The sequence below is a fragment of the Mastacembelus armatus genome, chromosome 24, assembly GCF_900324485.2.
Source record: "Mastacembelus armatus chromosome 24, fMasArm1.2, whole genome shotgun sequence".
Classification (NCBI taxonomy): Eukaryota; Metazoa; Chordata; class Actinopteri; order Synbranchiformes; family Mastacembelidae; genus Mastacembelus; species Mastacembelus armatus.
Window position 1 is genome coordinate 12,150,928 of NC_046656.1, and position 13,772 is coordinate 12,164,699.

The 13,772-nt window shown below is 40.8% G+C and overlaps 1 protein-coding gene across 1 annotated transcript; it reads left to right on the forward strand.

The window, feature by feature from the left end:
- The first annotated feature begins 137 nt into the window (after positions 1 to 137).
- On the forward strand, positions 138 to 6,258 carry aldh8a1 (aldehyde dehydrogenase 8 family, member A1). Its single transcript, XM_026319193.1, has 7 exons — positions 138 to 2,205; positions 2,965 to 3,112; positions 3,568 to 3,723; positions 3,806 to 3,955; positions 4,086 to 4,342; positions 4,741 to 4,902; positions 4,987 to 6,258. The coding sequence occupies exons 1-7, from the start codon at positions 2,059 to 2,061 to the stop codon at positions 5,437 to 5,439; spliced, it is 1,473 nt and encodes a 490-aa protein (XP_026174978.1). The 5' UTR covers positions 138 to 2,058; the 3' UTR covers positions 5,440 to 6,258.
- Positions 6,259 to 13,772: the final 7,514 nt, after the last annotated feature.

The window sequence follows — 13,772 nt, forward strand, 5'->3', positions numbered from 1 at the left end:
TTTGAAGTTTTATGTGTTAAAATCCTTTTTAGGACACATCTGACAGGTGGTTTATGGCGCATCTTAAAATGAGCATCCTGCATGCCAACAAAAACACAAAAAGCTGGACATTTTTCAGTTTTTAAATCTTAAAATATATGTGTAACAATACATTAAGTAGGGAGTTGTCATGCTGAGATCGTTTACTGTCAAGGTTGATAGTGACACAATTAGGGTTGTTCCTGCTGGAGCGGAAAACACTACAGAAAGCATCTCACTAGTGCTGTCACTAGTATAGAGATTTTGCAAAACCTTACATATTGCAAGACGAAATGTTTCGTAAATGTTTCAGAGCACATGCAAAACTGATACAGTAACATGCATGTATTCCAAAGCGGTGCAGTTTTGCAAACCTTGTCAAAAACACAAGTCTCTTCAGTTAAAACACCTGAGGTATTTTTTAGGAACAAAATTAATTTTTTTTATTGACTAGACATATATTTTTTTTTGCAAATACATGTATATATTTCTGCTTGTATGTAATTGCAGTATTTGCAGTTGTGAGGGGTTCCAGGATGGTGTCTTAGATTTTTGCAAGTCAAGTCAAGAAGTTTTTATTGTCATTTCAACCATATATAGCTGTTGCAGTACACAGTGAAATGAGACAATGTTTCTCCACATGCTACATATAACAAGTGTTCAGGTTATGCCTGATTAACAGTGAGAGAGCTCCTTTGTCCCTATATGCATACAAAAGAAAGTATGTGTGTGTGAAAGCTGTTAGACCTGGTTGGACTCAGAAGCTTCAGTACTGTGGTTTATTTTTCTGCTTTACATGATTCATTACCTTTTTTGACTAATGCACCAGCCATCCTACAAATGACTGCTGGGCATTTTTGTGCCTTTTTTTGTGTGGTTGTGTTATGAAGGACAGTGCATTCATATAGTACAGTGGTGGGAAACCCAGGTTCCTTAAGGGCCACAGCCCTGCTTGGTTTCCACCTATCCCTGTCATACACACGGTTAATTACCTGGATCGGGTATGTTTGGTCAACTGAATTAGAGCAGGGATAGTTGGAAATCAAGCAGGGCAGTGGCCCTTGAGGAGCATGGGATGCCCACCCCTGATGTAGTATGTACTTGCGACATGTTATTCATAGCACAAAAACATGAAGGTGGAAGTCGGTGTGAAAGTGTTTTGCCACAAAAATCTGTGAAAGAAAGATCATTATGCAATCACTACAGTACATGAGTCGATGTCTGTCACCATGGTATACATTTAAACTGCAAAGCTTGAAAGTCTTGTCCACAGATCTACGAGAGAACTAAAAGTTATTTAGAAGTGGCAAGAGGAGAAATGCTAACTGTTGATAATGCTGGCGGCACATATAACGATGAATCACTTTTACTGTAATTGGATGAGTAATGTTGTGGCTTCATGGTCAACAGCCACTCTTTCTGAATCGGTACTTTCTAAAACTGGTAGTCATACGGCTGCGACTCTTGTGCATGCAAACCTAAAACGAGCACTTTAGCACCATAAACCTTTCAGTATGTGTCATGGAGTACTGTGTTATGTATTGTTGCACTGTCATGATGCAAAATGGTGAGATCTTGCCTGGGCCTTGCACACATTAAATTAAATCTTAGGGGCAGCGCTGTTATGTATGTTTTGTTAGTGAAGTATAGGTTCCGACTAAAATGTCAAGCCTAAATTTGTACTTGTCAATGGGATCAATAAAAAGTGGTCCACAAATAATTCAAAACACCAAACTAGTAACTGTAACTGCTTTATTTTCTGAATTTAGGACTGATTCTTCCATACCTTCTCAAATTGGGCCTTATCAGACTTAACTAGTGCTGTATTCTGGGAGAATCATTAGCTCCAGTGCTACTGCTGCATGCCACAGTGGCTTTTATTGTGAAATACGGCCAAATGAGAGGAGGCTGCACAGTGGGTAGGGTCAGTGCGAGGCCAGAATAACTTGTCTTTGGTGCTAGACTCGTGCCACATTGCTTGCCTGCACCAGTCTGTTGTCATTTAATTCTCATTTTGTTTGGTAGCATTCGTTGACAGCCATGCTGAAAACCTCAGAACAGCATTCATACCTGGTTCTGGAGAACTACATTGGAGGAAAGTTCGTCCCTTGTCAGACCCACATTGACTCCTATGATCCGTCCACAGGAGAGGTCTACTGCAAAGTACCTGACAGCGGCAGGGAGGAGGTGGGACATTGTCACGTAGACAATATTCTGTTTTTTATTTTTATTATTCTACACTATGCATTTTCTACTTTTTCTGCAATAGCTGCTTTAGAGTGAATCCAAGTGCTTTCTGAATTTGTAGAAATATTGAGCATTGTTGGGTTTAGATCTGATCAGACTTGGCTGCACTCTTCTTCTTTGTCAATGCAATTAGCCTTGTCCATATGTTACAGTTTGGGAACTGCTTTGTTGTCCTCATCATTTTCATTTTGCATAATTTTTCATGTTTTATTTCATTTTTTTTTGTCTATTAAATACCAAATGTAGTGTTATTTTATGATTTTTTTCTTTTTTTATTAAGCACTGTTACTATATTTTGTACGTACTACCTGCAGATCAGGAAGAATTCTTACTGAATCAGGTTCCTAGTGGTGGCAGGTTAGTTAAAGGCTACGTGGAATGTAGAAGCACCTTTGCTCTCTACTGAGTCAACAGTCCAGTAATCATTAAACAAATGCATCAGTATACCTTAATGCAATCTCTTTTTATCAATGGTAAGATTATAGTGAATTGCTGTGGTGATCTCACATTATTGTAGTATCTTGTGACATCAAGATGATCAGTGGCCTAACACAGGTGAGGAAAAGGCCTCATGGGATGTGAGTTCAAGCAAAGAGCGAGTCCCCCCCCCCCAGATGTTTTTATTTGAGCGCCTGTCCACTTATGTTGGGAATCACCTATGTAGTGTTTGCTGATCTCTGGGTACCTGACTGGATGCAGGTGGAAGCAGCTGTGGCCGCAGCTAAAGAAGCCTTCCCTGACTGGTCCGCCCGCAGCCCACAGCAGAGAGCGCAGGTCCTCAACAAGCTGGCTGACTTGATTGAAGCCCACTTGGAGGAGTTCATCCAAGCTGAGTCCAAAGACCAAGGTGTCTTTTACTATTTTAACATATGCTGCATCAAACCAGGATCACACAGGTAGTTGGTAGCAGTGGGTCAAAACTGGTTATGAATGTGTGTTATTTCTAATATTTGCATGAAAATATATTTCAAAACCAAAACACATGCATATCTGCTGTTCAAGACTAAAATGTGATGTACAGGTTCTTGGAAATGGTTAATGAATCCCTGTAAAAGATTATGACACACCACAGTATAAATGTATTGGACAGAGGGAACAACATACTCAGGACTGAGGTTGGACTGAATACTCAGGACTGAATTTTTGGATTATTTATATTGGACACACTGTGACAAAGAAACATTTTGACATGCTAATAACCTCAATAAAGCACAGAATGCATTACATGAAATTGCAAACTTGCAATTGCGAACGTATAATGAAGTGTTTTGTTTTATTCTTTGCTGTTTGTCACTTCTACAGGTAAAACAGTAACATTTGCACGGGCTGTGGACATTCCCCGCTCGGCATACAACTTCCGCTTCTTTGCATCATCGGTGCTTCACCACACTACTGACTGCAGCCAGATGGACCATATGGGCTGCATCAACTACACCATTCGCTGTCCCGTGGGAGTGGGTGAGAGCTCAGTGTGTCTATAGATAGAACACTGAAATAAACTTTTTTCCTTATGTGTTTTTAAACTGTGTTGTGTGTGTAGCTGGTCTGATCAGCCCCTGGAATCTGCCCCTCTACCTCCTAACCTGGAAGATTGCACCTGCGATTGCTACAGGCAACACAGTGGTGACCAAACCCAGTGAGATGACCTCTGTGACCGCCTGGATGATGTGCAAGTTGATGCAGCAGGCTGGTAGGCCTACACCTCCCATAATGCAGTAGCAACCTACTTACATGTGAAAAACAAGACTTTTCAGAAATGAAACAACTTCTAAAAACATCTTACTAAATATCACATATGTATAAATTTCCTGTATTTCTAGGTGTTCCTCCAGGAGTAGTCAATGTTATATTTGGCACTGGCCCGAGAGCAGGCGACGCTCTGGTTATCCATCCTGACATCCCGTTGATATCCTTCACCGGCTCCACAGCAACTGCCCAGCGCATCACAGAGAGGAGCGCCCCCTACTGTAAGAAGCTCTCATTGGAGCTAGGTGGTAAAAACCCTGCCATTGTTTTTGCTGATGCAGACCTGGCCCAGTGCATCGAGACCACGGTCCGCTCCAGCTTCTCCAATCAGGTGAGAAAAGATTTACAGTTGCAATCATTTAGAATCATTTTACTTTTATATTTATTACTGCACATTTTACTTGCTCCTGTGAGGTATCAAAGTATAAATATACTTACTACTAGCAAATTAAAATGGACTGGGGAAATGGTGACCTGTAGCTTTTCTTCTTTTATATTGATTTTTGTACATATCAAAGCAAACATGCCTTTTAGTGAGCTTTACGTGAGCTATTATTAAGACTTTTTATTAAGAATGTCAATGAAGTTCATGTTTGAAAAATTAGTAGAGCTGTATGTGGTGAGGCTGCAGTGACATGATTTGCCCACATGGGGGAGCTCATACCTCATGTTTTGTCATATAGTGAATCAGCTTCTGTCAAAATTGTATTTATTCCTTGCTGCTTTCAGGGAGAAATCTGTTTGTGCACTAGTAGGATTTATGTAGAGAGGAGTATCTACTCTGAGTTCCTGGAAAGGTTTGTTGCTGCAGCTAAGAAGTGGAAGACCGGTGTGCCTTCGGACCCCAGCAGCAACAACGGAGCCCTAATCAGCAAAGAGCATCTGGAAAAGGTAGATACATAAAGTTTTTAATGCTGTGAAGAAACAGTTTTCAACACTTAAACCCTTTAAACTCAAACCCATCTTGATCACCAGGTTCGAAGCTTTGTGGCACTTGCCAAATCTGAAGGTGGTATCATCCACTGTGGCGAGGGGGTTGACCAGCTTGACCTGCCTGAGCAAAACAAGTCCGGCTACTACATGCCAGCCACTGTCATCTCAGGCATATCTGACAGCTCCCGCATCATGCAGGAGGAGATCTTTGGCCCCGTCACCTGTGTCAGCCCTTTTGACACAGAAGATGAAGCCGTTTCCAAGGGCAACGGCGTGCGTTACGGTCTGTCGGCCACTGTGTGGTCCCGGGATGTGGGAAAGGTTCACCGTGTGGCCAAGCGGTTACAGGCAGGTTTAGTGTGGACCAATTGCTGGTTAGTAAGAGACCTCAACCTGCCCTTCGGCGGGATGAAGAACTCTGGGATGGGAAGGGAGGGAGGGAAGGATTCCTACCACTTCTTCACAGAGGTGAAAACTATCACGATCAAACACTAAGGGGGGTAGGGAAGGTGGCAGCATCAGCATCAGTGATTGGGGGAATATTTTCTGTTAGAAGCAGGTAAACACTGATAGATGGGGAAAGTTTTGCCATTTATCTTTACATTCATCAACCTCCCAGCTGCTTGGATTACTGGAGCCTGTAATGAAGTCACATTTGTAGTTTACTAAAACCTAGGGGGAAAAAAAACACATTTGGAATACAGAGAAGTGAACTAACAGAGACCCAAATGCATGGAGTAGTTTTTTGGTCTTGACATGTTATAAATGTACAGACCAGACAAAGGGGCAACCCCTTTTTTTATGGCACCTCTGGAGGTAAAGTAATAATTAGGAAAAAAGAAACGCAAACTGATAGTAGTAATAGAAAACTGAAGAAGTTCAACACAAGAAAACACAAGAGTTGATATGTACTTCAGGCCAACGAAACCCACGAAGCACATCAGTGTATTTTCACCAGAGCAAATCATCATGATCAGAATGTGAAAGTTAACACATATATGTCTTATACCTTATGAATCCCACACATTCAATGTGCTTTTATCTTTTAAAGTCTATGTCAAATTGTTGCCTGTGGAGTCCAGTAACTTTTGATAACATCTGTGCCACAAGTTAAAAATAAAAGTGTCAATTACAAGATGGAAGGTCTGCTGACAGATTGGCTTTAAAAGTGAAGGAGTCAAAGATTTTTTTTTTATCAGAAAAATTTTATACGTCGTGTAAACTTCATAATATATGCTCAGAAGTAATTTCTCTGTTTTTGTACCTGACCAACTAATGTAAGAAAGGTGAATAAACTGCCCTGTGGTTGCGCAATATGTTTAGAGAGAGAGAGAAAGAAGTATTTCATCAGGCAGAGTGAACTGGATGACTGTCTGACTGAAGAGTCCAAGCATCTGTCACAGAAAACGAGCGTTTAAAGCACAGGATGTTGCACTAATTAACTCTGAGAACAAATCACAGCCGATGGGGCCGAGATAATGTAAAATGTTGACCTGTTGATGGATAATAACCTAGAGGATCAGCTTGCAGTTAATTAAACCTATGAATGAATAGTGACTCTATCAGTAGTTATTGAAGTATTTCAACCAGAAGTACAGATTTTCCAAGATGATGAGGTTCCACCCTCTGACCCATGAATGTCTGTAATTCAAATCATCCAGTAGTTGAGTTAACTGAAGGACAAAGTGACATTGTCACCCATACAGAGCTACACAGCCAACCCGCCTAGAAATTGTTGTTAAAATATGATACATCTCGCAAAACTATGATTATTTCTAAGTTATGACAGGAAGCTGAACTGCAGTAATTTGGCATCCAGTACTTGCTGAGGTTGCTGCACCTTCTCCTGATCATATATTTCTTGCATTTTCCTGCCCTCCCCCACCTTTAAACATGTCTTTTCATCTTGCTCACCATCTGATCATGACTTAATGCAGTGTGAGATGAGACTGACGTGGGTGATGCATCATGCATGCAGATGAGCAAGTGCGCCTGGTCATTCACTTGAGCTGCTGTTCCAGTTTGGAAAACAGGGTACAATTAGGAAGTGCCCTGTCCATTAAGAGTTTGTGTGTGTGTGTGTATAAACTCACATCCCCTGGTGAGCAGTATGTGACATTTACCACAGAGCCAGCGTGTGTGTCCCACCCTCTATGTTTTGGCTAGGGAATGGGTATTGTGCTTGGTCCCACTGCATGATTGCATATGCACACGTGTACTACTGTGCCTTCCCGAGCATAGCGTGTGATCAAATGGATACCACCCAAAAGTTAGGTTAGGAGGTCGACGTGTTCTGTTGCACCAGCACACATACACTGTGTCACACACACCAGGTCAAAATCTGAGAAACAAAATGGGAACAAAGTAAGTCGGCAGTTATTTCATTTTCCTCTTATTTCCGCCCTTTTTCTTGATTTATCTTTCATCTTTCCCTCTTGTGGATGTTTTACTGAGAAGGAAAAGGCTCAGTGAAGCAGGTCTCGCCCTGCTGTACTGTACGTGACTTAGAGGACACCGCTGGTGGCTTTAGCCAAACCAAGCATTTCAATTTCTCCTCACTTATCAGACACAAGAAGTGCATCCTTCCATTTTAGACCCACACGGAAATTGGAATATCTAAGCTCTGAACTACTGAATTATTGTTTTCATCAATGTGATTGGCCTTCATGTAGAGGGCCTTATTATTGATATGCTTCTGGAGGAAGAACAGCTGATTTTCTCTCAGCTTTTGGCCCAAATCCTTTGCAGTAAGTGTGTGAAATGTTACCTTTTTATGTGTTTATAGGAGGGGGGAAAAAAAACAGAGTAAGCCTACTCAAGGTCAGATATTGGCCCAGATTCTGCAATTGGACAGGTCTGTTTACAGTTACTGTTTAACAATGACTGATTGGCTTTTTCTGACATCTGAACTTAAAGTTGAACTCTCAGGCTGTGGGCTGGTTTGTTGAGTTTAAATAAGTCTTCCATTGAGCAATAATAGGTTTCCCATCTTCTTACCTCTCTGTTTTATCCTGTCTGTCGCATTTGTCTTTTTAACATTGCTCTATTCTTGTCCTATTTCCATCAACCTTTCCTCCTCTCACCATGTTCCCATCTCTCAAGGCCCTCGCTCACATTTCTGTTTAGGGAATTTTCCACAGTGGGTAGTCTGGGTTTTTGTGGTAGATAAGCCCAGAGATGAAGCTGAGTCCTGAGAAAATGGTGTGTTTCAAGCAGGTTAAGCAAACGCAGGCAGGAAACTTCACATATGTGTGTGTGTGTGTGGAAGGACAGTTGCTTGGCTACAGAAGGTCAAATATTTGCAGCTGCATGTCTGTTAGGTGCAGCTAAATCTGAAATACTTATAAATGTAGGTGGCTAAAGATTTCTCAGGCAAACCTTAAGGAAAAGTTGACACAGTTATTTTAACCTGTCATCCATCAACGGGTTCAGCAGTGGAAGTGTTGGACTCTGGTTTCACCTTAGGCGTTGATACTAACCCACAGTGCCACATTGGTAGAATTTGGTGTCCCAGATTTGTTCTTCCTGAGTGAATCATGTGTTTATCTTGATAACACATCAATTACAGCGTTGTGCTTCCACACCATCTGGGCTTTATATTTGTTCACTAATAATGTAGCAGAGAACCATAGCCCCACATTTATTTTTGGACATCATCCTGACCTAATAAAGACCACATTGTTATTTTTAGCATATAGATAGTGTCAGGATATATTTTTCAACCTTCACTAGCTATACTGGCAGGTCTGTCAGTGCATGTATGCCAAAGACTGATGGGAAGCCAGTTGAAGAGCTCGGAAGTAGGGCAGGACTTTGGCTCTTTTTACTTTCCACATTGCAAACAATTAAAGCTGGCCAGTCCTCTTCCTTGTGTGGTTGGTGCTCCTCTATTCTGTATAGTCTCTGCCAAATGTGTGGACAAATAATGATGATGATGTTAGTGTTAAATGGAGCACAGTGCAAACATGGGTCAGGAAGCCCCTGGTCATGTTATCATGAAAACAGTGTGGAAATCCATCCTTGCATTCTGGAAGACAAAGTGACTTTGAGATTACAACGTGAAGATGAATGAATGAAACCCTGGGCCTGAAAATCCATATCCATATAATTTAGAGTGAGAGCTCTGGTAAAATTGAGCTTTAGAAACACATGAGAAAAATAAGCAGGAGGGAGATTAACGGGATGTTTCTGTTCACCAGCCTATCGTCTAAATATGACCATAGAGTACTAGTATACCTTTAGGCATTGTATTTAAAGTCTTCAGGTAGCAATGATTCATGCTTAAATAAATAGTTCCTGTCTCCTGAAATGGTTCTCTGCTCTTTATCTTTCTTGTAATTTGCCGTTGGGAATCCTCCACACCCACTTACGAGAAGCTAGTTTGTAGCTTGTTTTCTCAATATGATAACACAGCAACAGGTGCAGGAAGCTCTGAAGAGACTGAACTGAGCTGCAGTATAGCTTAGGTACACTGTCCCGGTGGTTTCTCAGAGCTCCTGATGTTGTATACCTCTTTGTCATCATTTTGGTGTTGGAAAATCTAATGAACTGCTGAAAAAGGATGACCTTCTCGCTCTTTATGTAGTGAGCACAGGCTGTCCATTTGCATACCATCGTGCAACTGAGTACAGAAGAGGACACAAAGGCAGAGCAAACAGTATAGGTGAACCAGGTCACATAGGAATAGCAGGCGTTTACACAAGGGCATTTACTGATGTAGACTAGAAAAGTTCAGAAAATAGGGCACACCAATTAATAAGATAAAAAGTTTATAATATGCTATTGAAAATTCTTAGTTTTGATCAATATATTTTCTTCTTTTTGTGAAATGTGATGAAACAACAAGGTGTCTCAAATTAAGGACACTTGGCAGATAAAATGTTCAGGCGACAAGGCAGCTCAGACACCAGACAAACAACATTTATACACAAAATATGACAAAACAAAAAACGGATTCTGAGTAGATACAGGTGTAATCTAACAAAATGTTAGTTGGCATATTTGCATGTGTGGTGGTGTCTCTTCTATGTAGGTAAGGTTATGAAAATATGTGGTTAAATGTGGTCAGTGTGAATGTTTACTGAATATTTGCATCAGGTACATGGTTTCAGAGGCAGCCTTCAGATCAGAAGAGTCTCCTGAAGCATCTTTAAGCTAAACACTGGTTCCCAACCAGGTGTTCAATTCAACGTGACATTTTTAAGAAAAAAGTCATGTCAATACGTTTGCTCTGCGTTTGTTTGGGTCTGCAGTTCTTCAGCTGAAGGGGAGTGTGAGGTCATCAGTGTAATAGTACCCTGACATGCCTGACACTTCGTCTTACCTGTTTTGGTAATAACTCACATCTGACTCCAGGGGAACAATTAACTGAACATGTTGTCACTTATATGTAGGTCAACACACTGGTAATCCCTCACCTGGAGTGGAAAACGTGTGTGTGCTTAGTGTGGGACAGTCTGATGATGAATATATTTTACATAATCCCACGTTATGCATTTTATATTATTATAATATCAAGAAGTAGCTGTATACAGAGAATTTTAAATATGATAGCCACTGTACCCTTGCACCTGGAAATGAGGAGGGGGGAGGGTTGTGAGAGGTGTTTATAAGGTTGCATTCTGCAAGCTCACCACTAGAGGCCATTAAACCTTTCACATTTTACACATTGCACCTTTAAAGTTAATGTTGGTAGTTATGTTGCAACTCATGATGCTATTACATGCTTTTGATCAGACCTATACATTACTTAAGATTCCACTAATAATAAATTAGCTAATAGCTACTGCAAAATTGCTTATAAATAGTATGAGATTTGCAGGAGATACGAACATTTTTTATTTCATGCAGGAAAACCAGGGAGCAGCTGAATATTTCTTCACTTGGAATGACATTTATTCTTACGCAGTCTCAAGCTGAGCTGCTCTGCTGCATGCCATTGAATATAGGAATTAAGTCTCCACAATTATTCTTTAAAAATATAACCCCATGGCATTAGTGTCTCAGTGGAAAACGGCTCAGGAAGCTTGATTTAATTTTCCATGCAGAGGGAGAAGGATGACACCAAATCCCCACCTGAATGCAGAAATAACGAAGCCAACATGTCATGGTGGAACAGTATGCTATGCCTGTCGCCTCACAAAGGCCATCAAGGCTCCGCTGAGACTGCACAGAGCCGAGGCCTGTCAGTGTGTGGGTGGATGAGTGTGTTCATAAATGGTGGTGGGAGGGGGAGGGGGGAGTTGCTGACTTAATGCTGACTGGTCAGTTCCAGCCTGTAGGACCAGATGGCGCAGTATGGACTCTGACTCCTCAGGCCATTGTCCAGGTGAGCACACATACAATATTAGTATACAAATCCTTATCTCCCAGCTGGTGGTTCAGTTTTCAGTTCTGCCCTGAAAAAAATAAAAAACTGTCACTTTCTGTCACTCACATTTCAGTTTATAGCCTGAGCCTATTTCCAGTCCTCCCACTGTTCAGTTTAGTGTAGGAAAAGCAGATTTTGAGGATGGAAAAATGACACAAAAAGAAACTTTGAAGGGAAAAGGTGCTGTATGCCTACACCTGATGTGTAAAAACCGAGGGACAGAATGACAGAAGCACATATAAAGCTGCATTTAGATGTGCTTGTATGAGGATTGTTACTGTCAGGGCAAGATAAAGTTTTTTGACAGTTTTTGGCCAGTGCACTTCACTTATTTACCATTTGCTCACTATTTACTATTTATAAGCAGTATATCAAAACAAGATTTCATACAATACTACAATGTAGCTATATGCCTAATACCAAGGCATGTGAATGTAGCCCAACCTATTGTAATTGTAACTAGTGGGGTTTAAATCTCATGAAGAAAGGTTGGAAGGCTCATTCATTAGTTTGACGAAAACAAAAAGTAATACGTGATTATGTTGTTTAATCTACAGAAACACATGTTATAATGTATTATCAGCATTTGATATATCTACTGCTTTTACTGTAAAATGCTAAATAGAAGGTGTAAAGTGAAGCTTTTAAACTGCATCAATCTGACCTACATTGGCTCTCTCTGTTTATTCCCCTCACAGGTACAGCAGGTGTTATCTGCTTGTCTCCCTTGCCATCCTTTCTCTTTACAACACCTCTCCTTTTTCTTTTTTTTTCATCCTACCTTTGCTTCTACTTTTTCACCTCTTCACCCCGCTCATCTTTTGTTTGTGAGGCAGGTACCTCTTTCTGCCATTTCATTGGTCAGACGGTGACACACCACCTCTGGGAACACAGCGGCAAAAAGTAAAACACACACATAAGTAAACAAAAAGTAACCGGCCCTGGCACATGACGAAAAAGCATCACGTGACCTCTCTGACTGTTTATATTTGCTTCCTGTCAGTGACCAAAAGTCCAACCAGGGATGTGTCTCACAACATTAATCCCCTAATACTGAAGGTGATACAGTATAAAGTGAATTCCTAACATAACTCCAGCTTTTGATTATCCAAACTGTATATTAAGTATATCAGTATTTTTATCCATTCATGTATTTTTTCTGTGGGTCTAATATTGTGTCTGTCCTGTGACCTAAAATGTGGGACATTTCACCTCACCTAGGTTGACTTATCAAATTAGTGCAAGGCCAGTCCAGCTGCTTTGCATGTAAATTCAGTTCAATAGTATTTTTTTCAATAGTGCATTGACCTTGCACATACACACACATGCACACACTCACACACTCCACTTCTTGCAGGCTTTTTCAAGCTTTTCATGACAATAGCTCCTTGTCTCCGTACATTTCCTGACTCAGAGCAGAGAGAAAGGGACACTTTCCGGGGATTCTTCAGCTGTGTTGGCCTTGAACGACACACTGATGCTATTACGCACACACACACGTTCATGCTCAGTCCGCAACTGAACACCCTCACAGGACTACTAAAATGATTAGATCCCACTATTTAGTCATACATGGCCACAAATGTGACTGGTTTTATGTAGACAGTGAGCCTTTTTGTGTCTTGGCTGGGTGGAGCTTAAGTTCTGATAAGATCACAACTGACTTTTCCTTTTACGTAAATTATAGCACCACATCTCCACTAATTTAATAAACCAGGGACAATAGTAGTTTCTTATACTGCGAATGCCAAACCGTAAACACATTTTAATGGGTTTGCTCATGTTTCCATTTTTTCTTTTGTACATTGCATTTTGGTTGCTTCCATCTTAGCTAAGCTGAGCTGAATCAATTTGTTTCTCTGGGCTCCGGTACCATTTCCATTGACTGGTACAATGTGTGAAAAATGAATCATTGATGGCACTAAATTATTTGTTGTCATTCACTTAATTAGCCTGTAAGGTCACAAAGTTGATTATAAATTATATCAAAATGGTAATTCTAACACTTTGTGTGCATGCTGACGTAAAGAAAGCCATGAGTGTAAAGAAGTATGAAGTATAAAGTGTTGTATTAGATTTTAGCCTGAAATATTAAGCATGTCAGACAATTTTGGATATATACTCCTTAGCACCTTTCTGACAACTAACAAGGGATGTCTGCGTTTGCCTGTTTCTTAAACTTTCTGAAACTGTGATTGGCTGGCTGTGCAGAGTTGAGATATTGTATTTCATTTTCTAGTTCTTTTCATTAGTTACTGCACACTGTAAATGTCTCCCTAGAAAGACTGATAATATGCTCTGTCATCCATTTTTAAACATTATCGACCGATTGAGCCCCCGACCTCAATGGCCCCATGCAGGGTAGGTTGCTTGTCCCCACCTTGGATAGGACCCAGAGGAGTGGACCAGGGGCACGCATACCAAACCTTTGTTAACATGGGGACAATATTAAACATGT

What these genes read in the sequence shown, in the direction of transcription:
- aldh8a1 (XM_026319193.1), top strand. Translation starts at nt 2,059, where the DNA reads ATGCTGAAAACCTCAGAACAGCATTCATACCTGGTTCTGGAGAACTAC. An exon ending in TCGCTGTCCCGTGGGAGTGG is followed by an intron (nt 3,724 to 3,805) that starts GTGAGAGCTCAG and finishes TTGTGTGTGTAG; the next exon opens with CTGGTCTGATCAGCCCCTGG. An exon ending in GCTCCAGCTTCTCCAATCAG is followed by an intron (nt 4,343 to 4,740) that starts GTGAGAAAAGAT and finishes TGCTGCTTTCAG; the next exon opens with GGAGAAATCTGTTTGTGCAC.